Genomic DNA, 27,318 nt, shown 5'->3' with positions numbered 1-27,318 from the left:
ATCACTTAACACAAGAGCATCAGAAAGTACATACATTTGTTAAACATCACTGAGGCATAGTAATGAGATACAGTAATGTTTTATATGGGATCATAGTTTAAATCCTAGCACTGTTGACTTCACATTTATTGAAGACAGTCCTATTTTGTACAACACTGAGCATATAGTGTAACTCTGAGAACCACAGCTGTGACTTAGTTAATGATCTCAATAAATCCTACTTAAGCAGAGACAAGAAGAGAATTATGCAAATGACTATTTCTGTACCACATGTACTTGATAACTGAAGACATACTAAAATAAGCTTCAGCATACAAACACCAATACTTTTTTAACCCACATAGATCAAAAATACACAAAAGGTAGAGCAGCTTATGGAACTTTATTTCAGAAGAGTTGCAGTTGCAGAACATTTACTACAAACTTGATATTAAAGGAAACATACAGAAAGGACATGTACAAAGAGGGGTGATTAAAAACCCAAGAAAGATGACAGATTTTTCAAATACAGCTGTGAATGTGACAAAGAATTACTCTTCTGAACAGACCTTTCTAAAACACTATGATTAAAGGCCTAAGTAGAACACTGCTGTTTCCTCAGCACGTGCATCAGCCAGTCACACTTGGCAGCTAGATAAAATGTCTTCTATCAGTCTCTTGTAGAGCCAGGTATCACCTTTAAGCCGTTGTCGCCGGATACCCACTTCTTCAGATTTACTGAGTCGACACACTTCTAACTCAAATGCCACAGTTACTTTGCCAAAATTTGACTGTGTTTGACATTTCAGGGTATAACTGTACGAAACAAAGGAAAAACAGAATAACCACCAAACTGTTTGTTTGTGTTGCAATGCAATTTTGAATTGATAAAAGGACCTTACAGAAATTACCCCATTGCTATTCAGAATACTGGGAAACAGCCCAGGAATTTAGTGAACTGAGAGCTTTGAATACTTTGGTCCCAGAAGACTATCGTTGTGCTCAAGTACCAACATGTAGCACCAACATCCTACCCAGCTATAGGAACCACTGCTAGCCACAGACCCCCATTCTCAGAGTACAGAGCTGGAAGGATGGAGATGTTCCCGTGTTTTTCCTAGACAAGACCACTCTCCTTTCTGCAGAGACACCACTGCTGCGAGGCTGGTTACAGCTCAGCTGGTGTGAAAAGTGGAAAAACTGAATGGGAAGTTTAAATCATTACAATGGGAGAAGGTGTTTCCATACAATTCAGTATCTTTCCAGATTTTGAGCTTGGAAATGCATCAGAGGTTGAAATACACTCTGACATTCTACAATGCCTATATTTAAATATTCAATAACTTTAGAAAACACATATTCATAAGTAAGCACAACATTTCTTTCATTCATTGGGAAGTCAGGAAACAGATATTAAGCTTTGATCAGAACTAGGAACCAATCCTACTTTCAGTACCTTAGTCTACTTAGTAAATCCTACAAATTAAAATACAAATCCTACAAATTAAAATAATCGACACAAAGGTGTGTGGATTCTGTGCAGCTTTTAAAATATACTGGTCTGTTGGCTAAATGCTAATGTCTTTTAACTGCCAAGACTGAGGGTTAAAAGGCATCTACATTATCTCCCCAAATTGTCCGATTTGGTCATGTCACTGTACCCTAATAGACCATTCGTATTTGCAATTTCACAAGACAGACAAAATTCACATCAGCCTCTAATTGCTCTCTCACTATTATTGGTTCACATCTGTCAAAGAATTCTATCAGAGCTCACTTAACATTGCTTTGCATTGTGTGGACAAGTTTCATTCCACAAGTTCATTCAGTGCTCTCTACACTTTCTATAAATTCTTGTATTTAACAATGTGCAGCTGAGAAAGTAAGTTTACATACTTCGCTTTGTCAAGGATTGCAGTACTGACTATTTAGACAAATACAGTTGAAGGCATCGTATTTTACACTTACCCCTTCTGAACATATTCCACATGCTTCTTTGAAAGAACAGCAATTACTTCATTCAACAGTTCATCTGGATTCAGTCGCTGAATGGTGGTAACATTACAGTGTGCCTAAAAGTAGTCAGCTCATTAAACAAAAAACAAACAAAAATATCTGTCTCCTAAAACTGAAGACATTATGAAAAGTTTTCATAAAGAAAGCTTTGGAACACCTTTGCTTCAGAACATAGTGAAAAATGCTTCAACTTCACAATATTATCATAATTAAGACATTGTAGTAGCAACAGGAACACTAAACAACAACTGCTGGACCATTAATATCAAAGCACATCCCATCTACAACCCATCATAAAATGCAAAGTAGCAGTGATGGGCCAGGGCAGCACAGAGGCTATCAGAAACCTTGTACATAGCCAGAGGTGATTCCTGCAGAGGTGTGCAGAAGATAGCCACACGACTCTGCTTAGAGCACCCTGCTGCACACTCCACGGTTGGGACATCAACGATAGTGTGTTGCCTAGCTGAGACTGAGCACTTCCGATATCAAGGAACAGGCACAAGGCCATGCAGCTTTTCTAGGACTAAAGCGTCACCATGTTTAAAGAAAAAAGGTAACTTACTACTCATAAGGTCACTGTTACAGGGGTCTTATATCTAATACTTCATATAATGAACTTGTCCAATAAGTGACTTCTTGAACAACTTTCAGACACCCATATGTAATGAAAGTGTATGCCAACTGTAATACACCACAAACACTCTATCTAGCTTCTTAAGTCATAGAAGCAGAGAGAAGACAAGATCATAAAACAGCATGAGAAATGAACACAGGCTGAGGATGCAAAGCCTGAGTACAAGACTGGTTCTTACAGCTCTTATTCAGCTGAGAACATATGCAACTCCCTACCATAACTGCTGTACCAGTGTGAGGTACAGTTCTATCTTCCCCTATTATACTCCAGTGTCCCTAGACATGCATCAGTAACTTTGCATGTAGTATGGACAAGGGAAACTGATGCAGAAGGATAAAAGCTTTTAGAGACAGAAGGTCTAGCTTTTGTTTCCAGTTGCTCAGGTTCTTGAATTATTTGCACAGTCTGGACTCCTGTCCGATGAGTTGGTCAGGTTTGTAGCCCAACATATGTCCTGAACTTGTAAGACTGCCACCTTGCCTCTGACAAGTGCATCTTGGAAAAGCTTCCAACTGCAATATAGTAGCTGAATTCCATTTACACAGGCTGCAAAACACAAAGTGATCCTTTTACTGACAGACAGATCCTACTGTACAGTAGGTGTCCTAACAGCTGCAGCTCCAGGAGCCAGTCAGCTGAAGGCATACATCACTTACTTCTATGGAGCTATTTATGCCTCAGTAACACACTTGCCTCTTTCATGTTAATCATGTTCTTCAAACATGTCACCCTGTGTATAGTATAAATTCCTCCTTGTATAACTTTTGAAGTATATCAGTTGCTTTTGAGTGATGCATACAGTTCTGTTCACTACACTGGTATTATGCCAAAGCCATTTGATGTGTATTCTACAAAGCTAATATTAACCTCACGAGTCAACTTTGGTAGGTAGAAATTATTAATGTAATTTTAAAGTGCTCTGTGCAATGCACTGTCTGAGGGATTGCTTTTTCTATGGCTACTTAAAGAAGAGTAAGTAGCCAACTGGCTCAGATGCAGTGACATCAAAACTTTAAAAATCAAAATTACGCTGACAGTGTCAGAAATTCTTTCATAAGATGCAGTTATTTAGGCTCTAAGTTTGATCTCAGGTTCTCTTGACATCTAAAGACTATCTTGGAACAGATATATCACTCCTGGACTACAGGAACCTAAGCCAGGAATGTTATCAAAACTTTTTGTTTTGGTTTGGTTTTAGTGGGAAAGCTAGCAGTATCTCTATACAACTAATATGATCAAAATTTTTCAGCTAGGGTTTCTTTAAAACCATCCTGCTTCCCTCACATTTAGTTTAGATAGGATATAAACAGCAAAGACCAAACTCCTCCCTTGATCTGTTGGTGACTTGCCCAAGCCCACACTAATGCAACGTCTCTTGGCAATAACTAGGACATTACCACGTTAATAGAGATGCAGTAAGAACAACTGCACTTTACTGTAGAATGCAGGCAAGTCAGATCACAGAAGTTTTCACAGGACCGTTTCTAAAGGCATTGGATGTTTTCAATAATTGTACTTTTCATGTAAGATTTTTCCAGCAACCATACCTTAAGTTTCCTTGGACAATCTCTAGTGAATCGTCTCTTTTTGCTTGGTGTCAGCATTGTGATCACTTTATCTAGGCCTCTCTCAATACTTCCAAATATTTTGGCTTTTCTCTTCTTTTGGTTGCTATCCATGTGAGCTAGGTTGAGATCCAATTCCACTGAGTGACACCTGTTACATGAACAAATTAATCAGTTATGTTTCCTCAGTGTTTAGAAATTAGTTATTTCAGATACATCCCTAAAATATTACCAGACCTGACGGAATGAAGAAAACCAAAGCAAGTGCAGCGTATTATGAAAGTTTCTGTTTGAAAGTCAGTTGAGATTTAAACCCAGAGATGTATATAGAAACCACAGCACTCTGGGGAACTGGAATAAGAAGGAACTTACATTATGGAAAATAGGAATGTATTCTGAAGATAGTTGAGTTATAGTTTTAAAACTTTTCTCTGCCTTCAGTATTTTCTAGTGAATGTAGAAAGAGGTTTTAGGAAGGTTTTTACCAAGAGATGGAAATAACAGCTTGCTGTTGTAACAAGGCTTCCTAGGCAGTACATGGATTAAGGTAGTCCTGCTCTAAATCAGAAGTGTACACAAATAACAGGACATTTACCTTTTTTCGGGAAGAACCTCAACAGCTGTCAATTCATCTGTGTTTGCTGGGTTTGTGGGTTTCTTAATTGGGGAGACAGTAGTGAACTGGCTCTCTGAAAGAAAGCATCCAAGCCAAAGCAGGTATGTTTTTGCATAAAGGATTTTCTTTTCTTCAGCAAGGATTTCTCATTATTAATAATTTATTTCTAAAACCAGCCCCCTTTTCTATCTCAGGTCTATATGTTCAGAATGATAAAATATGTTTGTAATATAATAACAATACTACCCCTACTCTACAAAGAAACACTGCAACTGATTTCCCCAGGGCTCTACAAGTCAAGCCTTAGAGGGACCAATGCAGTTCAATATTAGAAATTTGGAAAGGAAGAGGATTAGAATTGCTTTCTTGCTCTGCCACTGGTCCCAGAATAAAAACCAAGCAGTTCACTGTGTCAAATAGTTCTTCACAAAGCCATTTCCCTTATATGGCGTGAGTTTATATAGCCATGTTTAATAGTACACACTACATAATAGCCTAAAAAGTTCTCTATGCACACATTGACAGAGTTCTGCAGAGCATGGTTTTGAATGTGCAGAAGCAAACACCAAGTGAAGCGGTCACCAAATGAGTTGTTACAATTAAATCCAATTCAATGTTCGAAGTTTCAGCTCTCTACAGAATCGCTCCTGTCCCCAGACAATGATGATCTCAAAATTTCCAATGAATACTTCCACTTTTCTATCTCTAAGAAAGTATTAATATTACCTCTCCTGAATCAAAGATCTTTCAATGAAACAAAGAATTAGCTTTTCATTGTTTAATCCTCAGAAATATCTCTAAAATGAGCTGGAACTGTGTTTCTGCATTTCCCATTTCAGATAGAGTACATAACTTCTGCTTTTTAAAGTTAACTTGTGAAGTTTGATTTCATGGTGTCACATACAATCTTTAGACAAAAATCAGACTCATATAAACAACTGGTTTGTGCAGTGCACTTCCTTAAATACTTTACACAGGGTGTCATTGAACAGCAGTATGTCCAAGATCCCTTATAACTTGAATCAGCCTGCAAATACTTACTATTTCTGAACAATGTTCCTTAGCATGTGGAACAGAAGAGTCTCCTACTGTAAGGAGTCCTTGGCATTTGAAGGACAGAGTTATCATTTACAGTATCAACACAAAAACATTTATCTCAATGGTGAAGGAAATGGTAACATACATACAGGATCCATCATTTTTCGTAAGAATGGGCTAGACAGGCTGAGAACAGAAATTTCTAGTAACTCAGAAAAGCTGACATAATTTAGACAGACATCTGTTGTCTATCACATAACTGTAAGGTCTGTACATTGTTAACAGAAGTATTTTCACTGCCACACTAGACTGTGAAAATGTTACTGTGAAAATCCTGATACACTACCATGAGAAATCCAAAAGTTAGATTTCTCTTCGAAGAAGCAACAGAAGCAGACTTGACTAAAAGTATACCCTTATCTTCACTCAGGGTAATAACAAATTAAAAACAGAGTGTTGAGGAAATTGTGTTCTCAACCTTCATGGAAAAGTGGAACCAGATGCAAGTTTTAGGAACACAGTACTTGGCTCCGTGTCAGAGTGTGCCAAAAGGCATGCATGTGTGATACCGTAAGCAGCAATGACTTCTGTAATTAACATAGAAGTAACATGCCCTGATGCATGGTTAAACCTCTTGCAGCACCTTACCAGATGTACTAGAAGAACCAGGCTCATGAATATGGCAAAAAAAGTTAAATCTTCCAGAAACAGATGTGTTGAAAAGTACTGTGTTCATATTTGAATTTACAATACTTCCTAAGCAATGTGTAAGTTTTAAGTTTTCATTAGTTACATTCAAGGTACCTTGGAAGCCAGGTGTCTGAAAGGGTATGGTTTGTACTTGCGCCTCAATCCGACTCTTTGCAAAAGGAGTCTTTGGAGCAGGAAGCGCAAAGGGCATTTCATTTCTTAAAGCTGACTCTGTATCAACATTCTCTTTGTTTTCATGCTTCTTTGATGCCACTTTTCTTGTCACTGGAGTTGACAGTGTGAATTCCGTATCATCCAGTTGAGCATCATGCCTTGAATGCTACAAGAGATGTAACAAAAAAAGACATCCTTTGCTGTATTCTGATCACATTCAGGAATGTTACAGACAAGGAAATTCTAAAATTGAAGCAGGTTAAAAATACCATAAAATGCTTGCCTATTGAGCAAAATAGTTAAAAACTCTTCAATACTTCTAATTCCCTCTATAACTTGCTAATAAACATCTCAAGTCATTTCTTTATCTACTCTTCTAAATTCTTCAGCCCACACATTTAAGACTAGTCCTCACCAGCTCATCTAAACGCAGCTAAGAATTTTCATTTGGTTTAATTATATAATTTTAATTGCTTAATTTGATTTTTTTGTCCAATACAGACAGGTTGAACCTTCAAAGACTTGTCCAGCTCTAGCCTAGCTCAGAGATCTTGTTTACAGTACCTTATTGTTTTCCCATCAGTTTTAAAATCCTTATTGTCTCATTTACTCATTCCTTAGATGCTGTTTTTATGCAACTCAAATGTCAAAGCTCAAGTTTTCATCAAATGAATCATGACCTACAGCTAAAGGAAGCCACAACTTATGTTCAGCAATATATTTAAAACATTTCTTTACTCAGTTTGTAACTCCCCTTGGCTAGGGTTCACCAAACATTTAAATATGTAATAAGTTTTATGTACAATGAGAATAAGACTTTTGGGTGGATTAAGAATAGTGTATCTATTTATATTTTTAAAGGAACTAGTAATTAATCTGCAAACACCTGCTTTGTTCTGCGAGTATTTAGATTATATTCTTCTAACAGAGGTTCTTCAAACAGTGAAGATTCATCAGAAAATTCCATGGATCCAAATGCATGTGGCACTTCACTGCAGTCTGGCATATCTTCATGTGTCATAGGTTTTTCACACTGAAAAAAAAGATTCACTGCACAATTAAAAGTAAGATTTCATCAGAAAAGTGTCATTAAAATCTGAATCTTATTCTTTCTAAGTTCCTAATTATGGTTAACAGCTAATGGAAGTTCTCATGCCAGTGACCTAAGTTTTATAATATGACTTTAATGTTTTCATTTTGGAGTTGTCATTTGTATCAAAAGCAGATGTGAAATTATTCTCAAAGCACCATTACCAAGTCATCTTTCATGACCTCTGCCAAGAAGAGAAGCAACTCACAAAAAATACCTGCCTTTGATTTCAAGACTTGGACCACAAGCTTTTTTTACCAAAAGCCAAGTAATAAGCTGGAAGGAAGGCAAGAAAAGAATGCAGTAAAGTCTGAAAGGGGGCCAGATAAAGGCAAACACATTACATTCAAAACATATGATTACGGAATCTGCAACAGTACTTGAACTAGCATTCAGAACCCTTCATCTAATTGCTAGCCCCAAATAACATCATTTATTAAATCACAGGATTCATAACTTCAGCCAAGATTGCTAACCTTCACGGCTTCATGTCACATACAATCAGATATATATCACAGTATCCTTAGTTTCTAACACCTTTTGTTATTTCCAGGAAACTCTTCCCAAGGACTTGTTTCATACCACTTCAATGAAATTGCGTACAGTTATTTTAAATTCTCAGTCCTCAGCTGGAATGGATACCATTTTAGGAAGCTATGTTCTGATGGCAGGTAAGTTTCTCTTGGCCTATGATCAAGGATATTGCAATCATCAGATCTCTCATTACTACTGGAATAGAAACAGATCTTCCTGGTATGCTACCAGACCTGCTATTATGACTTACTAAAGAGCCCTTACCAGAGGGCTGCTAGCTACAGCCAAGAAGCTAACAGCCTGATATTGTAGCTGAAATCACATTCTATTACAATATGAATGCCTGATTAGGATTCCTTGGCTACCATGTTCCAGATGAAATTCATGCCATGGTGAATTTTTTGGAATACCCTTCTACATCAAACTGTTTGAAACAAGGTAGTATCATGTACACGCGTGTGCCACTAAATTCAGAAACTGGCTAAGTTAAAGGTTCTGTTTGCTTGTCTTCACATTAGACCAGCTCTAGCTAGAGAACTTTGCTAGTTGGGTATTTCAGCAAATTCACTGACATTCACTCACAGAATCTACATGCAGGTAAGTTAAATGTGTCCTGAGTGCTGTAGAAGGAACAATGGATTTTTGTGTTGTGTAGACATGATTTTCACAATCACCTGTGAAGGCATAATGCATATGTTAAATAGTAGCAGTAGCCGGATCAATTTACCTGGGACACCACTAGAGATGAAGTAATTTCACAGCATCAGAGCTACTGAACCTAGAGAACCTCCACATTAAAATCATCTGAGTGTAGAAGACTAACCCACCATGATCATGGAAATCACATTATGCATATTCACCAACACTTATGATGCATGATCTGTTATGCAGCACTGGTAATCTTAGAATTCTCATCTGTGTTTCAAAGCAGTTGTACAAGTGAACTGAAATGATGTATATGCAATTGAATCAGATACATAAGAAAGTACTTCTTCGGAGTGCTTGTCTCTATGCAGAGAGCAACACATTCAGATAGCTAGTTAACAACTTCACACAGGTGTCTACAGTTCAAGGGGGAATGGCTAATAGGAAGTCTGCAATTTTACTGAATGCTTTTGAGTTTGTCAAACACAGATGAGTATCACCAGCATCACATATAACTGCCTATTATATATGATATTGCAAGCAATTTCGCAACTTTAGACAAGTTCTGAAGTATCCTATTTGCACTCTGCTACCAAACCACAGGAACTGAAATAACCATACAATATATAAAACCTCTTGAGAATCCAATTAATCAGAAAAACATCAGCAACACATTTCCTTTACTCAAAATAAACAGAAACCTCTCTGGGATTGTGTTCTAAAAGGAAACAGACAAGGAAGGAATAGGTCCCACTGCTTTGACCATCAGCTCATGCAGTACCCATACAATCTCAAAGTAGGCTGCCCAGATGACATGCCAGGATGTTTCAGAAGACTTTCCCTACTAAGCCATGATAAATGCAACTAGCATGGTACAAAAATATTTAGACAAATGTGAAAGAGTGCAGTAAGAAGTTAGGCATCACAGAGGAAAATCTGGAATGATCATATAGGCCAGACAATGGGCAATTTTAGTCCATTTCTGTGAGTAGCCAAGGGGAGATTCCGTGCAGTACTCATAATGCACCATGTCCTCCCAGATAGTTATTCCAGTAATGTCAATTCATAGAAGCAACCCAGCTTGCTAAAACATGTTAATAAGGAGACTGAACTATTTAATGACCAAGCCTTTGGCAGACTGCACACATGCTCTCTTACTGATGTTTAGGGCATCAGCCTGTTTTCCTAGGCAGAGCTTTGTTACTGCAGAACAGCATTTTAATCAGCATGTTGTCCTGTTGAATTTGAAAACTTACCTTGAGGCCTGCTGATTGTGTTGTACTGGCATGCCCCGTTAGACATGGAACCCTTAAGCAAACATGCTTGCCACGAGCCTTCTTAGATTGAAGCAAGAAATATGTTGCTGACATTTGGTCATATTTCCACTGGGGGCAGGGGGGAGGAAAAAAAAAAAAAGTATTTTAATCTCTTCTTTGGAAACATTGTAAATACAAAGAAAGCTCAGCCTTCTGAAAATTTCTGCGTTTCTGCAAGTTCTTCTACCTGATGTGCATCCCTAATGTTTGATCAGCTAAGTGTAATTTCAGACTTCAGTCACATTATGTGTTTGAGATCAAGAAACAGACTATGGTTGTTGCTCTTTGCAAGTTAGTTTGTAGCACACTCACTACCATGAAAACTAATACTGGGGCCAGAATCTATCCTCTGAAGTGAATGGCAAAGCTCTTAATTCAGTTTAGCCAATATTTCAACCAGAGTCTCAAGTTTTTGGAAGTCCCCCTCCATTCTTCCCCCACGAGCAGCACCAACTTTTTGCATGATTTTCAGCAACTCTGCTTGTGTGAGGAACATGGGTACAATGCTTGAGAGGTTTGCAGCACAGTACAGTTAGTTTGAATTAGTTATAAGGGACTAGAAGTCCTCCAGTAAAGCACTATGCAAATACCACAAACCTACTTGGAAGGACTTTTCCCCATGTAGACAGATTATTCAGATTACTTCCTATAACTGAAGAACAAGTAGCATTAAATCCACAAATCCATCTTAAGTATCACACACATTTTAAAAGTCTGTTTCTACTACAGTTACATGGAAAACCTAACGGTTTTTCCAAAGCAAAGAACTATACCACTACTACCATATACAAAGAAGCAAAAAATTCAGTTTATAGGGAGAATTTTCAGATTCAGGTTAAAGCTGGACGACACATCATGTTTTAAGTCTCTTCTACAGCCTGCAATGTCATTGCTAACATCTGTACAATTCTTCTAGAAGCAGTCAGTTCAATTTTTGTCACTTATATTCAAAAGTGACTAAACATACTTTTTTAAAAACTCTGAATAGCAACTCCAAAAAAAGTATTTTATTGTCTATCTGGGTGATGCTCTGATATTTTTTCTCTTATTCTTTTATCCCCCTCCCCCCCCTTACTTATTGAACCATTTCAAAGCAAAGAGTTAAGCCAGCAAATGGCATCTGTTGTTCAACTACAAATTTCTGTAAGTCTATTTTGATTTGAGGACATTCAGAAGGATTTTACCTTGGTGGGAAATAACAGCAAGGTTTAGGAAACATCACAAGTGCAATTAAAGGAGGAAAAGGAAAAACCCACAAATTTGAACTTCAGAACTGTAGTTATATGCTACAGCTAGATTCTGGAGTTCTGCTGGGGGTCCTTAAATCTGAAAAGTATTAAAAATTTCATACTTGAGAATAAGTAAGCATTAGTCTATTAATACAGTACATTTATTTACTGTATTACTGTTTAATTACTATAAATTACAAATATAGATATATACTTCTTACCTCTGATATTAATTCCAATATACTCTCCCTGCTCTGTTTATGAAACATAGAAAGCTCTGTTACACAGTCTTCATCAATATGTCCAAGCTGCAATAACATGACAGATATTGAAGCATGAGGCTTTCAAGTTGTTTCATAATCCATATCAGACTGTGACACTGTTGTGAAACCCAGTAGGCAGAGTCAATAATCAACCATGATTTTAGACCTCGTACTTTAAATAGTTAGCACCATAGCTAAATATTGTAGGGAACGGACTGAAAAAGTCATACAACTTCAACAACTTCACAGTGTGACCCCTCCTTGGTGAGAGGTTGTGAATTCAAATAAGAAAGCCTGACAGCAGATGAGATTTTTACTAGAATGGAAGCTACACCTTCATCTCTCCATAAATATTCAAAGCTATCAGACATGCATATCTTTTCTAGAGCGAGTTAGAACTGACCCTGCAGGCACAGTAAAGCTGTTCTTTATCTAGAGAAACAGTGTCATCCAGTGGCTAATGAGCAGTATTGGCTGCAAACGTGAAGGAACTTCTCAGTACTTACTACTGACAGCAGGATTCCCCCCACCGCCCCCGCCGCACCCTCCATACTACCTTAGTCTCTCACCCAAGTAAAACAAGTGAGAGAGACAGGACAAACATACTTTCAGTGAAGTCAAATTTTTATTCAAACTAGCAATTTTCAGTGAGGACTAGATACAAGATAAACCATAATCACGTCTAACATGCTCTCCAAAACATTTGCATTTTGCACCTTAAAGTATTGACCAAGCAGCCTGGAGAATCAACTGATCATTCATATGCAGAAATACTTCACGTTTTGGTGACAAGTCAGTTATTTTGCAAATTAAGCATCAGCTGCAGAATACAATTGTTATGGTTTAACCCCAGCCAGCAACTAGGCACCATGCAGCCACTTGCTCACTCCCTGCCAAGCACCCACCCCCAGCAGGATGGGGGAGAGAATCAGATAAAAAAAGTAAAATTTGTGGGTTGAGATAAGAACGATTTAATAACTAAAGTAAAATAAAATGTTATACTAACAATAATAAAATATAATAATAATAGTAATGAAAAGGAATATAACAAAATAATAAAAAAACCCAAACAAAACCAAGAAAAGACAAGTGATGCACAATGCAATTGCTCACCACCCACTCACCAATGCCTGCACAGTGATCCGCCCCTCCTGGCCAACTACCCCCAGTTTATATACTGAGAATAACATTCTGTGGTATGGAATATGCCTTCAGCCAATTTGGGTCAGCCGTCCTGGCTGTGTCCCCTCCCAACTTCTTGTGAACCTGCTCACTGGCAGAGCATGGGAAACTGAAAAATCCTTGACTTAGGATAGCAACAACTAAAACATCAGTACATTATCAACATTGTTCTCACACTGAATCCAAAACACAGTACCAGCTACTAGGAGGAAATTAACTCTCTTCCAGCCAGAACCACGACAATAATGAAAACACATTCGAAATTCCTCCTCAAGAGAAATCGAGAGAAAGTAATAATATTTTGACAGCAAGAACAATCAGAAAGGAACCATGGCCATCTCAAAGTTCGTCTTTGGAGAAATGTCTTCACACCCCCATACTGTGAGGACAGTAGCAAGTCAGTAAAGATTACATTAAATACTTGAGTAACCACCTGACAAGCATACTTACTGGGTATTTACTTTGCCACTGAACAGCATCAGAATAACCTTGCACGAGCCAAGGGTGACTTAATAGATCTCTAACTGTAATCCGCTTCTTTGGGTCCACCTAGTGGGCAATAAAAATCAAGCTGATACTTCCACTGTTAAGAAGAACTGAAGAAAAAACTTGTCTTCTACTCAGAATTTTAGGGTGATTAGAAGCTCAAATGGAAACCAATACTGTTTCATAGCCTCACCAAAAGGAAGGTCAAACACATGAGCTGTGATTCTGTGTTACAGAACATACAGATACAACAAATGTTCCAGGAATATTTAGCACTGGCTAGATTGCTTAGATGTAGCCCAAATGCATAGTCAGTATGTATAACCTCATTTATAAAACAGCACTTATTTATATGGCACAATTAAGGATAACCAAACACAGACTGCTTGAACTGTTTGTTTAATCATTTAAATTTTGCTTAATTATTTCTATACCAAATCATTCTTCCCAAAGAATTTTCAGCAGGAGAAAATATTAATCTTTTCTTCAAAAAAGTGTAAGAATTCAACTTGTTTAAACACTGAACTTTTTTTTTTTTTTTTTTAAGTATTTCAACGTTGTAATGTTTTGACCTAGCAATAGTACCTTATAGACCTATTGAATAGAAGTAATACTTTTACCTGCAGCATTTGGTTGAGTAGTAGTGTACTGCCAGGAGAGAGCCACTTTGGAATACTGTATTTTCCTCTCTGCAGAAAAGATGGCGATTTAGAATGAACCTTGAACAGCTAGCTCAGAAGGAACTACTAAATTACTTGGATGATAGTTACATATGTATTTGATCAAAAAGGAAGAACAGCACACACATGCAAACTTAGTTTTTAGAATGACTTGAATAAATGTAATGGTAGTACTAAAATCCAACTGTATTAGTAAGGAAAATACTATGAATTATCAGCTGCAGTTTTCACCTACTTAGCTTGTGTGACATTTCCATCTCAGTCCACTTTTACAGCTAACCTGCTCCTTATCTATGGCGTTGTTTCATCATACCAACTTGATACTGAAGTTTTAGAAGTGCAAACATGCTGGAGCATCAATAACTGATATTAGCACTTTGAGATGTGAATATTCATTGAAATCACTGCCTTTCAGATACTAAAAATAAACCATCCTCAACACTTAGCTTTTTTTTTTTTAATAGGTTACATCTAGTGCTAGAGTTTTGATCCCTACTCTTATTGCAGACAGGAAAAAAGTTACAGATCTAACAGGTAAGCTTCTTTCAACCAAATTATTTACTGGTGGTTTTTTTAAATCTTGATTAGAATAAATTTGAAAATGGCTTTCAGATCTGAGGTGCAACAGTAGCTAAAAACCAAACCAAACTCACCAGCAGAACAGTTGGTACCATATGCAAAATACATTTCTAAGCAGAGTATGTATTGCTCTGACATCACAGGTTAAAGAACTTAAGTTACATCTTTACAGACAGTATTAATGAACTATTTATAAATAGTTTGTAGGCTGTTTCACAATGCAGCTTTACTCTTAAACTAAGCCAAGTCAAGTAAGACAAGTAATCTGCATTTTGTTCCTAATACATTGCTACAGAACATGAGACAAGGAAAAACAGAACTAGCATCTACTTGACTGAGGGCAATGCTGGAAGGTAAATAGCTTGCAATAACTACCAGATGCTTAAAATCACACCAGAAATAAGTTTTGGGTTTGTTGCTTTTTGTTGGTTTTTTTTTTTTACAGAAGTTACACCATGTGCTTGATTCTTCATTCAAAAAGTAAAGGCATTTATTCAATTATTCCCAAATAAAGAGACACGGAACATTCCAGGAAAAGAAACATTGCATATAAGTCATACAATCCTAATTAGATTCAAGCAGCAGATTATTACATTGACTTGGAACAATAGTTCCGAGTCAAGATCACAATAAATTTCAGGATCTACAATGTGTGAAATTAAATTCCACAATAGTGCATAAGTGCCTTCATTTCAAGCAATTTTCAGTTCACAACCACATTAAATTAAAACAAATTCAGAGTGGAAATAGCAAGCCTGTATCTTAACATTATTGGTTTTCAATTGCACCCAGACTAAGTTTTACAACTTGGTCATCTCAGTTCACTTAAGTTTCACTGGCCAACATTCTGTCAGTCCAAACAACTCAGGTCCTAGCTCCTGTGCATGTTAGATAACTATAACTACGCAGAAATCATCTTTGATGATCTTAAGATCTCCATTGCACATCTAAGCTCTCTGTTCATGTTTCAACTATTGACAAGTTTAAGAGAATGAATACCTGAAATAGTGAGATCACTTACCAGGTCCTGCATCTTGGCGTAATGACCAGCATAAAGGATTTTCTGTCATTCTAGAAAACTATGCTTACAAATGGACAAGTTCTTAATGTATATACTAACATTATGGGTAGACAACACAGTTCACACCACAAGCAGAGAGGGAAAGGTAGCTCAAGTCTGATCGACAACCTAGTTGATTCCTCTTCATAGTGATTTTACTGAGAAATTGCACATACTTGCTAATGTTATCTGGACAATGCTCTTAACCATATGGTTAAGTTTTAAGTAGTCCTGTGAGGAGCAGGGAGTTGGACTCGAGGATCCTCATGGGTCCCTTCCAACTCAAAATATTCTATGATTAGGCAAGTAGGAAGGTAATATCATTTTAATGGTGACCCACCTGAGTATCAGCACTTTCACACAATCTCTTTGGATCAGTTAGCCATTGCTTCCCCCCCACCCCCCCCCTTTTTTTTTTTTTTAAAAGTTCTTTACAACAACTCAAACTGAGCTTCCTACAGATCTTATGTCAAGGTACTCAAGTCACTCCAATTCTAGACTAAAAAGCCATGCCATTTGATGAACTAATTCTGCACTTTATGGAGCTCTGTTTGTTAAGCACCCCAGAAAACACTCTGTGTGTAGATCAGCTGTCAGTTGCCTCCTACCAGAGTAGTCCTTGAACACTCTCAAGGAGTTTTTTGGGTTTGGGTTTTTTTTTTAGACATATCAGAATCTGGGTGAGAGAAGGAGAAAGAGGTAGAGTAGGCCAAAGCCCTTACCCAACACAGCTACTCCTCATCCCACTCACTTACTGGAAGCTTTATCAACATAAATTTTATGGCAGCTTAGAAGCAGTTGGTAGAGGTGTGTGTATGGTGAAGAACAGCAGCTGGTTAGCTGCATCAGGAGGAGTTTACAGGGAAACAGAACAAACTACTGAATTCTATTACTTATTATTTATTCAACTTTTCCTATTGATTATGATGTCTTACATTTCCTCCTCATTTTGGAGGAGGAAAGCATAATAGCAGATGCAGAACTTGCTTCTCCTAGACATGAGAATAGCTGACATTTTAAGAACACTATTTCTGGTAAATCAAATTATGTATTTGCAGTTCTATTCCATACAATACAGGGAGAAGCCAGACAAAAACTCAGACACAAAAATTCAGCCCACCAGCAAGAAAATACCTCTCCTAAAACTTAATTTCCTATCATATTATAGGACCAAGCTAGAGTACTGCAAAGGCTGATCAAAGATGGAAACAAATCCACAAAATATTCATAGGAAAAGTAGCAAAGTGTAACAAAATTCAGGGATAAGCCTTTTTGCCCTAGGCACAGCTCAACAGGTTCTGCCATCAGAAAAGCAATGGTCCTCATAATGCTTAGAAATGTCCGTTCCTAGTGTATTCTAGCACCATCAACACCTACCATTATCTTCTTGTAGATAACCATGACATTGTCATCATCAAAGGGGAGAAAGCCACACAGTAGAGCGTACAGCAGTACTCCCATGCTCCAAATATCTGCCTAAAAAATAAAAGTGAGTGGAAGTTCACAAACCTGATCTGTCTAAAACGGCTCAGAGACAAGTAATATCGTCCCCCTTTGGCAAAGCCCACATACAACTCATGAAAAGTAAGCTCCTTAATTCTGGACAGAACTCTTAAATTCCAAGTGAAAGCACACAACTTAAATTCAATTTTCAATTCACTCAAGCTAGAGCACTAGTAAAACCAATATCCTCTCCTTTGGTCACCAAATTGCTGCATTACCTTCGATCTACAAGGACCTCACTGGAAAAAATGAAATCAAACTCATCACAAGGGATTTTGTACAGTAACGTATTATGGATTACAACAGCCGTCAGCACAGTTACAATCAACTCTAAAGCCCTACTGCTTCTGTTTGTATAGGCATGACAAGGTCCATGTGCCTCATACTGCCTCATACTGTAATTCCCACTTAGAACATAAGAAAAAGGAGGCTTGAAAACCACTGGACTTCATGGAAAACAAAAACAAAAAAAAGAAAGCAGGAGTTAAGAGGCCAAGGACAGTGGTACAAAGACTGACTCCATCCAACAGCACAGCAATTTAGGAAGTTTGAGGGGATTGCAATTACAGCATTTTGGATGGTTTGACAAAGGCAAGTAGCAGGTCCTAACGTTCTAGACATGGAATCAAACCTGGATAAACTCCACATTTTTTCTTCTCTCAAATTTTACTATACCGTGAGGTACAAAGAGAGCAAGTTTTCATACACAAATTCCAAGCTAAAGGCAGGCCTGGTAAAGCACACAAGATACTGAGACTGCACAAAAATTTGCAACAGGAGTCAGATAATTAACAGAACAAATGGCTGCTTGAAAGAATGTGCAGTAGAAGGAAGGAGTTTAAGTTACTTTTTCATAGGGCACTAAAATATGGAGCAACAAATGGAGAGAGCGAAGGATTAGTCAGAGATGAACTAGCCAACTACATGACTTGTGGCCAAGAGCACCATGTGCTGTTCCAGGCTGTGACTGTTGAGGCTAGTCATGCAGCTTCTGAGAACTACCTAGGCAATGTTATCTAGCGGTATTCGAGAGAGAAACCAAGTGAGGATATCTGAATGTCACCACCTTTAAATACATCACAGTGGGGAAAGAAACATAACCCAGAACTGTGCTACATACCTCTGAGCCAATATAAGCTTTGCCCTGAATCAGCTCTGGTGCTGCATAAGCTGGGCTTCCACAGCATGTGTTCAGATGGTAATCAAGGCCACCCTAGAATAACACAGAATATCGATCACACAGAAGCATTGGCTTTAACACAACTTAAGTCTTCCAGTAATGACATATTGGAGGCCTCAGAGCCTTCATTTTCCTCTGCTGTGCATCTACATTCACCTCATATTTTGCTTTGGTGTAATGTATGGCTTCACTAGGCAAAAATTGTCTAAGACCATGAGTATCCTATAAACATTCAGATCCCAAGCTGCTCATTCATTCATTACCCTAGCAGTCCTTTCCGCAGCTCCTCCTCTGGTAAGAATACCTCCCTTTGTGACTGCAAAGAGAAGAGAGATGGAAGTTGGGAAGAAATGATCCAAGAGCTACTGGGCATGAGGCTAGCTGGTTATTTGTATCAATATTTAATGCAATAACTTCATGAAGACCCACTAAAAACACTAAAACCATGTTATTACTTGCCTGGGCTTTGCTCTAAGCAGATCGGAAGATGATGGTCTAATAGTCTTGACTGCCTGCAAGATGTTCTAATGTGAGCCAAGTAAAACTACCTGAGGACAAATAACTCTCTTCAGTAAGACCTTCTTCCCATTAAATTGTTTCTTAACAGCACCCACCTCGCATGCCAAGCTGCCAAACAAAAAGGGCTCCTAGAAACCAATTTTAAATTCAGGGAACAACTTAGTACAAGTACATGGAACCAGAGGATTTGTAACTGTAACTGGAATAAGCTATTTGATTCGATCCACAATCTCCACGTACATACAAATATTTTGAAAAAAGACATACACCACTAAAACTTACCAGGGAAAAACACACACCAACATTAGCTTTATATTATAGGCCCTTCTATGTGACAGCAAGTGCTATACAGACAAGATCATCTCTGCCTTAAATTATGATAAAAGATGAAGTGTAAGAGGACAAAACAGTCTAACAGTCTGGCCATAACATGCAGTTAACTGCGCTCTCACACAGTTAAGGCTCTACCAAGTAATTAGTGATTAGATGACACCTATGCAAATAGCTTGAATTTAGGGTCTTTGGGCAAGTCTCTGCATTGCACTCTGAAGTCAAACATGCAATTTTTCTGTGTGTGCAGCAACTGATTTAGCTCTAGTCTGTGAAAGCAACTGATACTCTTACCTTTGGCTTTGCACAAAGTCCAAAGTCTATCAGCTTCAAATTACGTTCCTTGTCAATCAGCAGATTTTCCTGGTAAAAGAGAAAGTGGTAATGAATGCTTCTATAACCTAAGTATCCAAGAAACCACGTTTTCTTTCACTTTATTTCTTCTTGTCATTAGCAGCTAGAATTTACCCAAAGCTCTCCTCTGGAGATTTTGATCAGTTGCTAACGAATATATCCCATATTCCAGATGGGGAATACTAGTTGCTATCTGCTGAGAAGGGCCTGGCCGGGGGGGATAAACAGCAAGCTGAATGTGAGGCAGCAGTCTGCTCTGCCAGAAAAGGTAGCCAGCAATATCATGGGCTGTATTAAAAGGAGCACAGCTAGTAGATTGGGGAAAGTTATTCTAGTCCTCTGTTCAGCACAGCTAGAATAGTGCATCTAGTTTCTGACCCCCCAGCACAGGAAAGACATCAAACTGAAGTAAGCTCAGTGGATGGCCACCAGTCTGCTCAGGGGGCTGGAGCACTTGCTCAGTGAAGAGAGGCTAAGGGAAAGACATTTGTTCAGCCTGTAGACAAGAAAGCTTCAGTGGAGACTTCATGGCAGCCTTTTAATACCTACAAAGAGGGCTGGAAGAAAGACCTAGTCTCTTCGCAGCAGTGCATGATGGGATAATGACAGACAACAGGCATCAAAAGACATTCAGACTGGAAATAAGGAAAAGCCTTTCTCCTCATAAGGACAGCGAAGACCTGAACAGATTTCCCAAAGAGATTGCACTGCTTCATCTTCAGGAGAGGTCAAAGATGTGACTGGATAAAGCCCCAAGAAACTTGATCTGACACTGCTTTGAGCTGGAGGTTCAAGCAGAAGCCCCTAGAAGTCACTTCCCACCCAAGTTATCACATGATCCTATGAATCCATCAGCTCTCCAGCTACAAGCCAACTCCCTCCAAAAGGTACGTTCAATGCTTCATCTGGAGAGAAGTTCCTTGGAGACAAAGACTTCATGAGCCATCGCCATCTAGGAAAACACTCAGGCACTGAGTATTTTGTTTTCTCAGAGGTGTCAGCATCCCTAAAAATGCAAATTTCTAAACCCTTCAAGGGGAAATGGACTCAAGTCTTCAATTCCCTAAACCTATGCTTAAACTCTGCAATAACAGCAAAGCCACAGGATGGGTCCAGTAGCGTGCATCCCCCCCCTACAGCCTCTGACTAGCCACCACTTGTTCAAACTGCTGGTTTTCACGCCCAAAGGAAAAAGTGACACCAAACAGTTTGCGCAACAGATTGGCGCCATAAAGACTCTCTCCAGGTGCAAGCTGAAACAAAGGGGGTAACAAAAACACCTAAGCAAGGTTCAAAGTCTGCACTCCCAGCTGGAGCATGTTGTTCTGCTTCTCTTTCAGAGGAAGCTCCTTCCTCATATACAGTCACATTCAGCTCAGCTGAAGAACATAGTAGCAAGTAGAAGTAATGCTCTTTCAGAAGATGTTAGATAAAGAGCTCTAAGCACAAGAGAATGGAGAAGGCATAACTTACTCCAGTTCCTAATGGAGAAATAAAAGTGGGTGTTCATTATTATTTATGCAAATATGACCACTATTCAGGCTTACTGGTTTGAGATCCCTGTGGGCATATCCCTGGCTGTGAACATAAGCAATTGCTGAAACAATTTGCCGAAAAAATACACGAGCTTCCTCTTCTGAAAGGCGGTCCTTAGAAATTATGTAATCAAACAGCTCTCCTCCAGGACAGTACTGCATGAAGACAGGAAAAAAAGAATACATTTAGAATACAGTAATAAAATCTAAACAATGAGAGCACTGGACAGCAACTAGAGGACACTCTTCCATTCAATTTGGGCCAAGGCCAATTGTTTGAGGTTCAACAAGGCCAAGTGCTGGGTCCTGCACTTGGGTCACAACAACCCCATGCAGCGCTACAGGCTTGGGGAGGAGTGGCTGGAAAGCTGTCTGGCAAAAAAAGACCTGGGGGTGCTGGTCGACAGCCAGCTGAATATAAGCCAGCAGTGTGCCCAGCTGGCCAAGGCCAACGGCATCCTGGCTTGTGTCAGAAATGGTGTGGCCAGCAGGAGCAGGGAGGTAATTGTTCCCCTGTACTCGGCACTGGTGAGGCCACGCCTCAAGTATTGTGTTCAGTTTTGGGCCCCTCACTACAAGACAGACATTGAGCTGCTGGAGCGTGTCCAGAGAAAGGCAACGAAGCTGGTGAAGGGTCTAGACCACAAGTCTTATGAGAAGCAGCTGAGGGAACTGGGGTTGTTTAGCCTGGCTAAAAGGAGGCTGACGGGATACGTTATCGCTCTCTACAACTACCTGAAAGAAGGTTGTAGTGAGGTGGGTGCTGGTCTCTTCTGCCAGGTGGCTGGAGATAGGATGAGAGGAAATGGCCTCAAGTTGCGGCAGGAGAGGTTTAGATTGGATATTAGGAAAAATTTCTTTACTGAAAGGGTTGTCAAGTGTTGGAACAGGCTGCCCAGGGAAGTGGTGGAGTCACCATCCCTGGAGGTATTGAAAAAGCACGTAGACAAGGCACTTCAGGACATGGTTTAGTGGGCATGGTTGATGGTTGGAATCAATGATCTTGAAGGTCTTTTCCAACCCAAATGATTCTATGATTCCCTCTGCTTTATCACAGTAGGATGCAAGTGCACCTAGGTGTGCCCTAGGTCAGCACTGCGGCAGACAAAAGAAGCTGAGAAGTCTGACTCTTGCCTAACCTGTTGCAACGGATACATCACCCTAATGTCACAGGCGATACAAATTGCCCAGGAGGTGACAACCACGGGGCAGTTCCAGGGTCCTGCATGTCCTGCTGATGCTGTTTTAAAATAACTGAAGCGCAAGGTAGGAATTAAAGTTATTTCATGTACTGTAAACAGCAAAGGGCAGCTTTTAGAAGAAGACAGGACATAGAACAGATTACCAGCTTTGTTTTTAAACTAAAGCGTCTTGAACACACTCATCATTGAGATAACTTTTTAAGAATTGTTTCATTTGAACTCTGTAATCATCCACCACGACAGCTAAAACCAGGAATATTCGCCATGGCAGAAACACCATTTCTTACCTCTAAGACCATGAATATTTTCTTGGATGTCTCTATCACCTGATACAACCGGCAAATATGCTGGTGACTTAAGTTCTTCATGGCATCAATTTCTATTTTAACACGAGGCAAGTCATCCTAAGAGACCACAACAGCAAGCCATGAAATTGCTGACTACTTTGACGATCTGTACATCCCAGTAAGCATCAGAGTATTGTGCAATGCAAAATTTCACAGCATGCATATGACAGCATACAGTTCAACTGCTCAAATTCAATCCAACAACAGCCCTACCATTAGCCCCCTACCATTCTGGCACATCGATTGGCAAAACCCAGAGCAGCAGATATAAAATAGCTAGTATTCTCATCAGCATTCTGTTTGAATTACTGTAATAATCTTCGACTTCCTCAATTTTACAGCCAGAGAATGTTGCCCTCTCCACAAGAGGGCACGAGATTTGTGGTCTTCTGTTAAAATTCTTTCAAGTCCACAGCATCTGTCCGTGGCCAACAGGACAAGCAGGCAGCGTTTTGACATGTTGCGCCTCACAAGAACAGCTTTTAAATACTTTTTAAGCTTTTAAAATACTTTCAAGTAACTTTCAGCTTACCCCTAAAGCAGCTTTGTCCATGATTTTTATTGCAACTTTTTCAGCAGTAAGAAGATGTCGTGCCAGTTTTACCTTTGCAAACCCACCTAGGATTTGAAAAAAAGAGACGTTTAGAGCAAAGCGCGATGACATGCTTTGTTGCCCATAATCTCACAGTTACAGTGGAGTACGTAGTGCACACAGTGTGCGGCATCTGCGTTGGAGGAAGAAGCGATCACTGCTACCAACTCCCAATTACGTTTTCAGAGATCTGCCCCCCGAAATACACACTTGAAGCGTGACCTGTAGATTCTGCAATAACAGTTAATCCACACTCGGATAAATACTGGAGTGGTTAGAGAGACCGCACGCACCTGTTTGCGTTCACAGACCAAGCCTACCTGTTCCAATTGTTTCGCGCAACTCATAGTACTTGAGAATTTCCTCATAGTCACCTGCAGACATTCTGAGAGGAACAGGGACCTGGCGATTCTTCTCAGCACCTGCAAGGAGAAAGCGGGAGCAGGCGTTCGCGCGCTTCCACTCCCAGCACGACCAGCGGAACCCGCCTGGGCCAGCTCCAGTGGCCCGGGGAGGTGCCAGTTGCTACAACCCCAGCAGCAAACTCACTAAACGAACAACTCGGGAGGCCCAGAGGCCGAAGGCACGAAACGCCAGCACCGTTCACCGGAGCTCTGCGGCGGGGGCGGCCCGGCGAGAAGCGTAGAGCGGGCACCGGCCGTCAGGGCACCGGCGAGACGCCGCTGCCGCCGAGGGGGAGCGGGCACCGGCGGAGAGCAGCACTCACCGGCTGGGCGGCCGCCGCCTGCGCGGCCGTTAGCGTTCAAATCTCTCCGCTTCCGGCCGGGGCCCCCCCCGCGGGGCCAATCAGCGCTCAGCGCTTGACCGGAGCTAGGCGGGGACGCGCCGTGCATGACGGGAGGGAGGTCGAGACGGAGGTGGGGGTGATGTGCGCGCCGCCATGGCGGGAGGGTCTCCGCTGCCATCTCGTTGCCGTCGGGGACGGCCTCGGCCGCGCCCGGCCCCGACAGAGACGGGAAGCAGCGCCCGCTTCCATCGGGAAACCTGCTCCCCGCTACAGACGGCGGGGACTGGCGTGGGCTCCGCGCCGCCGGGTCTGCTGCCACGCACAAGATGGCCGCCCGGCCCGCCGCCCCGGCGAGACTACGCCTCCCAGCATGCTCCGCGGCCCGGCCTTCCGTGACGGGAGGGCCCTTCCGCCGCCAGGCTCGGACCGGACCCCGGCCGCGCTGCAGGCCCCGCTCCGCCTCGGAGCAGCCCGGGGCAGGTGAAGGAAGGGAACAGAAAAGCGGGGTTTGCTCTCTTCAGGCGGGGGCTGACGGTCTGCCTTTGCTGCGGCCGGCCGTTCCCCTGCCAGGCCGTTCGCCTCACAGCATACCAGAGGCCTCGGCCTACAGCCACAGGCCAAACCAGGAAAACGGGGCGGGGGGGGTGAACGTCTTATTTCTGTAAACTGTCTCTCCTTTGGAATCCTCCCAGGCAGATTAAACCTTCCCTGAATGAAGACCCTGTCCTGGTTTCAGCTGGGGTAGAGTTAATTGTCTTCCTAGTAGCTGGTACAGTGCTAAGTTTTTGAGCTAGGTATGAGAAGAATGTTGATAACACACTGATCTCTCCACTCGTTGGTAAGTAATGTTTAGACTAAAGTCAGGGATTTTTCAGCTTCTGATGCTCAGCCAGCAAGAAGGCTGGAGGGGCACAAGAAGTTGGGAGGGGACACAGCCAGGACAGCTGAGCCAAACTGGCCAAAGGGATGTTCCAGACCATGTGATGTCATGCCCAGTATATAAACTGGGGGGAGTGGGGGTGGAGGGATCACTGCTTGGGGACTAACTGGGTGTCTATTAAGCAGGTGGTGAGCAATTGCATTGTGCATCACTTTTATATTCCAGTCCTTTTAGGATTACTGTTGTCATTTTATTAGTATTATCATTATTGTTTCTTATTTTCTGTTCTATTAAACTGTTCTTAACCCACGAATTTTACTTTTTTTTTCCAATTCTCTCCCCCATCTCACTGCGGGGGGGGAAGTGAGTTTGCTGCTGTGTGGTCCTTAGTTGCTGCCTGGGGTTAAACCACGACAGACCCTTATTTTTTGAGAGTAAGGTTTGATTCTCTCCTGAATAAAAAAGAGGAAGAAGGATGTTTTGGGGAGAGAGAATGGAGCCCTTCCTTGCGGGCAAGACAAGTGGTGTCTCTTCTAGATGGGGTGTCACCTTCTGTTCTTCATCAGTCAATTAACAGTTCCTTGCATCCCCATTAATACAGTCACCCACCTCAAAAACCATTGATTAATTTCACTCCAGTATTTTCAGTCATTTCCTACATGGCTATCACAGGTGGAAGATGCTGAATGGGAGAGGTGAGTATGGCTCATTACCAGTGTTGACTGACAGAAGGCAGAAGACCTTGGTGCTGAGGGTTAACCCCGGCAGGCTGCGAAGCTCCACGCAACAGCTGGCTTGGATTGGGGGAAGAGGAAAGGGAGGGTAAAAGCGAGCAGCCTGGTGACTCAGGATGAAAACAGTTTCACAAGCAAAGGAGAAGTGGAAGAAAGAAAGAAAAGAAAGCAAGTAATGCAAAGGCAAGAGGCGAACACCTACCACCACCCGTGGGGTAGACCTGTGCCCAACCACTTGCCAAGCAAAAGCTGGCTAACCTCCCGAAAACCCCTCCCCTCCCTTTTGACTGCTGAGGGTGGTATGATGTGGCATGGAATATCTCTTTGGGTAGCTGGGGTCGTCTGCCTGGTTGTGTGCACTGCTCAGCAGCAGCCAAACCATCAGGGCGTTGTCAGCACTGTTACGGTCACAAGTCTAAACCACAGCGACACAGGAGGTGCTGCAAAGAAAATGACCTCAATCCTGTGCACTTGGGAAAACAGGCGATGACTTCCGAACACCTCACTTCTGCCGTACGCCCCAGAGATGTGTGTGAACATTGTCTAGTTGTCTGGGCAGTAACGCTTCTGGGGTGTAGCAACAGGCTCAATGCCTGTCAAGTGCTCATCATGTTTGAGTATTGCTAGTCTTAACGGACATGCTGTAACATGGCAATGAAAAGAACGATACCACGTTGCTCTGAGCTTCTAGCACTGAGCATTTCCTAAACACTGCTAAAACTGAACTTCACGGTAATTGTAAAAAGAACTGAAAATCTAAGCATTTTAAGCGGATGAGAATGCCTGGCAATAGTAATGGAGCAGCTGGGCCTACACCTGTCATTGAAGCATTGTGGGCAATTGCTAGCCTGTTGATAGTCGCCAGCTCTGCTTGACGTGCCTTCTCGAGAAGGTGTTTTGGGAACAGTTGGCTTTCTCTGAGCTGCAGCTCCTGAGAACTCATGGTGTCTAGCTGCAGTCTGACCCTGCAGGGTCCTGTCCCTGTCCCCCTGAGGGTCCAGATCCCATCCCCCTGGGGGGTCCCATCCCATCCCAGGGACAATAGACAGCAAGGTATTGTCTGACATCGAGAGGCTGCTGTCATGGCGGGCCACAGGCATGGCTGACTATGGCTCCATTTCATATTGGGGACCTCCACGCCTGCCCACACTCCCACTGCTGGAGCCCACTCTCCACACGTTGAGCACCCCATGGATGCCTGGGGAAGCAATGCCACTCTGGTGAGAAGAAGGTGGAGAAGCAACGGGCAGCAACATGCACGATTTCCTACATGTACACACCTAGCGGGCTTGGCCAGGACCTGGTTAGGGACCTGCTGCCGAACAGAGAAGCCCAGGGGATCTCACAGCCCTCACAGGGGCACGTGTGGGGCCAAGCAGACCCTCCAGAGAAGCCAGGGCCTCTCACAGCCCTCACAAGGGCAAGCATGAGGACAAGCAGAGCCTCCACAGAAGCCCAGGGTTTCTCAAATCCCTCACAGAGGCACGCATGGGGCCAAGCAGACCCTCCAAAGAAGCCTAAGGGCCTTTCACAGCCCTCGTAGGGGCAAGCATGGGGCCAAGCAGACCCTCCAGGGAAGCCCAGGATTTCTCCAAACCCTGTCAGGGGCACACGT

General features: G+C 41.4%; 1 protein-coding gene across 4 annotated transcripts; it reads right to left on the bottom strand.

Moving 5' to 3' along the window:
* Positions 1-363: 363 nt before the first annotated feature.
* Positions 364-24,114, bottom strand: MELK (maternal embryonic leucine zipper kinase). 4 transcript variants are annotated; one of them, XM_069775782.1, is made up of 18 exons: positions 24,069-24,114; positions 23,662-23,763; positions 23,282-23,367; positions 22,690-22,806; positions 21,213-21,356; positions 19,606-19,674; positions 18,403-18,495; positions 17,157-17,255; positions 14,081-14,149; positions 13,425-13,523; positions 11,751-11,837; positions 10,241-10,369; positions 7,602-7,748; positions 6,656-6,881; positions 4,793-4,886; positions 4,180-4,348; positions 1,948-2,051; positions 364-795 (listed from the first exon to the last, which is right to left on the bottom strand). In XM_069775782.1, exons 2-18 carry the CDS (start codon positions 23,723-23,725, stop codon positions 618-620), a joined length of 1,974 nt encoding a protein of 657 aa, XP_069631883.1. In that variant the 5' UTR covers positions 23,726-23,763; positions 24,069-24,114; the 3' UTR covers positions 364-617. The 4 variants fall into 4 exon arrangements, with proteins under 4 accessions (XP_069631883.1, XP_069631885.1, XP_069631882.1 ...); XM_069775784.1 differs by lacking the exon at positions 24,069-24,114 and adding an exon at positions 23,949-23,981; XM_069775781.1 differs by lacking the exon at positions 24,069-24,114 and adding an exon at positions 23,891-23,971.
* Between the last annotated feature and the right edge of the window lie 3,204 nt (positions 24,115-27,318).

Source organism: Haliaeetus albicilla, chromosome Z (genome assembly GCF_947461875.1).
Source record: "Haliaeetus albicilla chromosome Z, bHalAlb1.1, whole genome shotgun sequence".
NCBI classification, from domain to species: Eukaryota; Metazoa; Chordata; class Aves; order Accipitriformes; family Accipitridae; genus Haliaeetus; species Haliaeetus albicilla.
The sequence above is the reverse complement of the archived record's forward strand: the minus strand, read 5'-3'. Positions and strand labels throughout refer to the sequence as shown.

Excerpts from the sequence above, each read along its gene's own strand:
- MELK (XM_069775782.1), bottom strand. The coding sequence starts at position 23,725 with ATGTCTGCAGGTGACTATGAGGAAATTCTCAAGTACTATGAGTTGCGC. Across the intron at positions 14,150-17,156 it reads TTATCTACAAGAAGATAATG|AGAGGAAAATACAGTATTCC; the intron begins GTAGGTGTTGAT and ends TCTTTTCTGCAG. Across the intron at positions 796-1,947 it reads GTGGAATATGTTCAGAAGGG|TTATACCCTGAAATGTCAAA; the intron begins GTAAGTGTAAAA and ends TGTTTCGTACAG.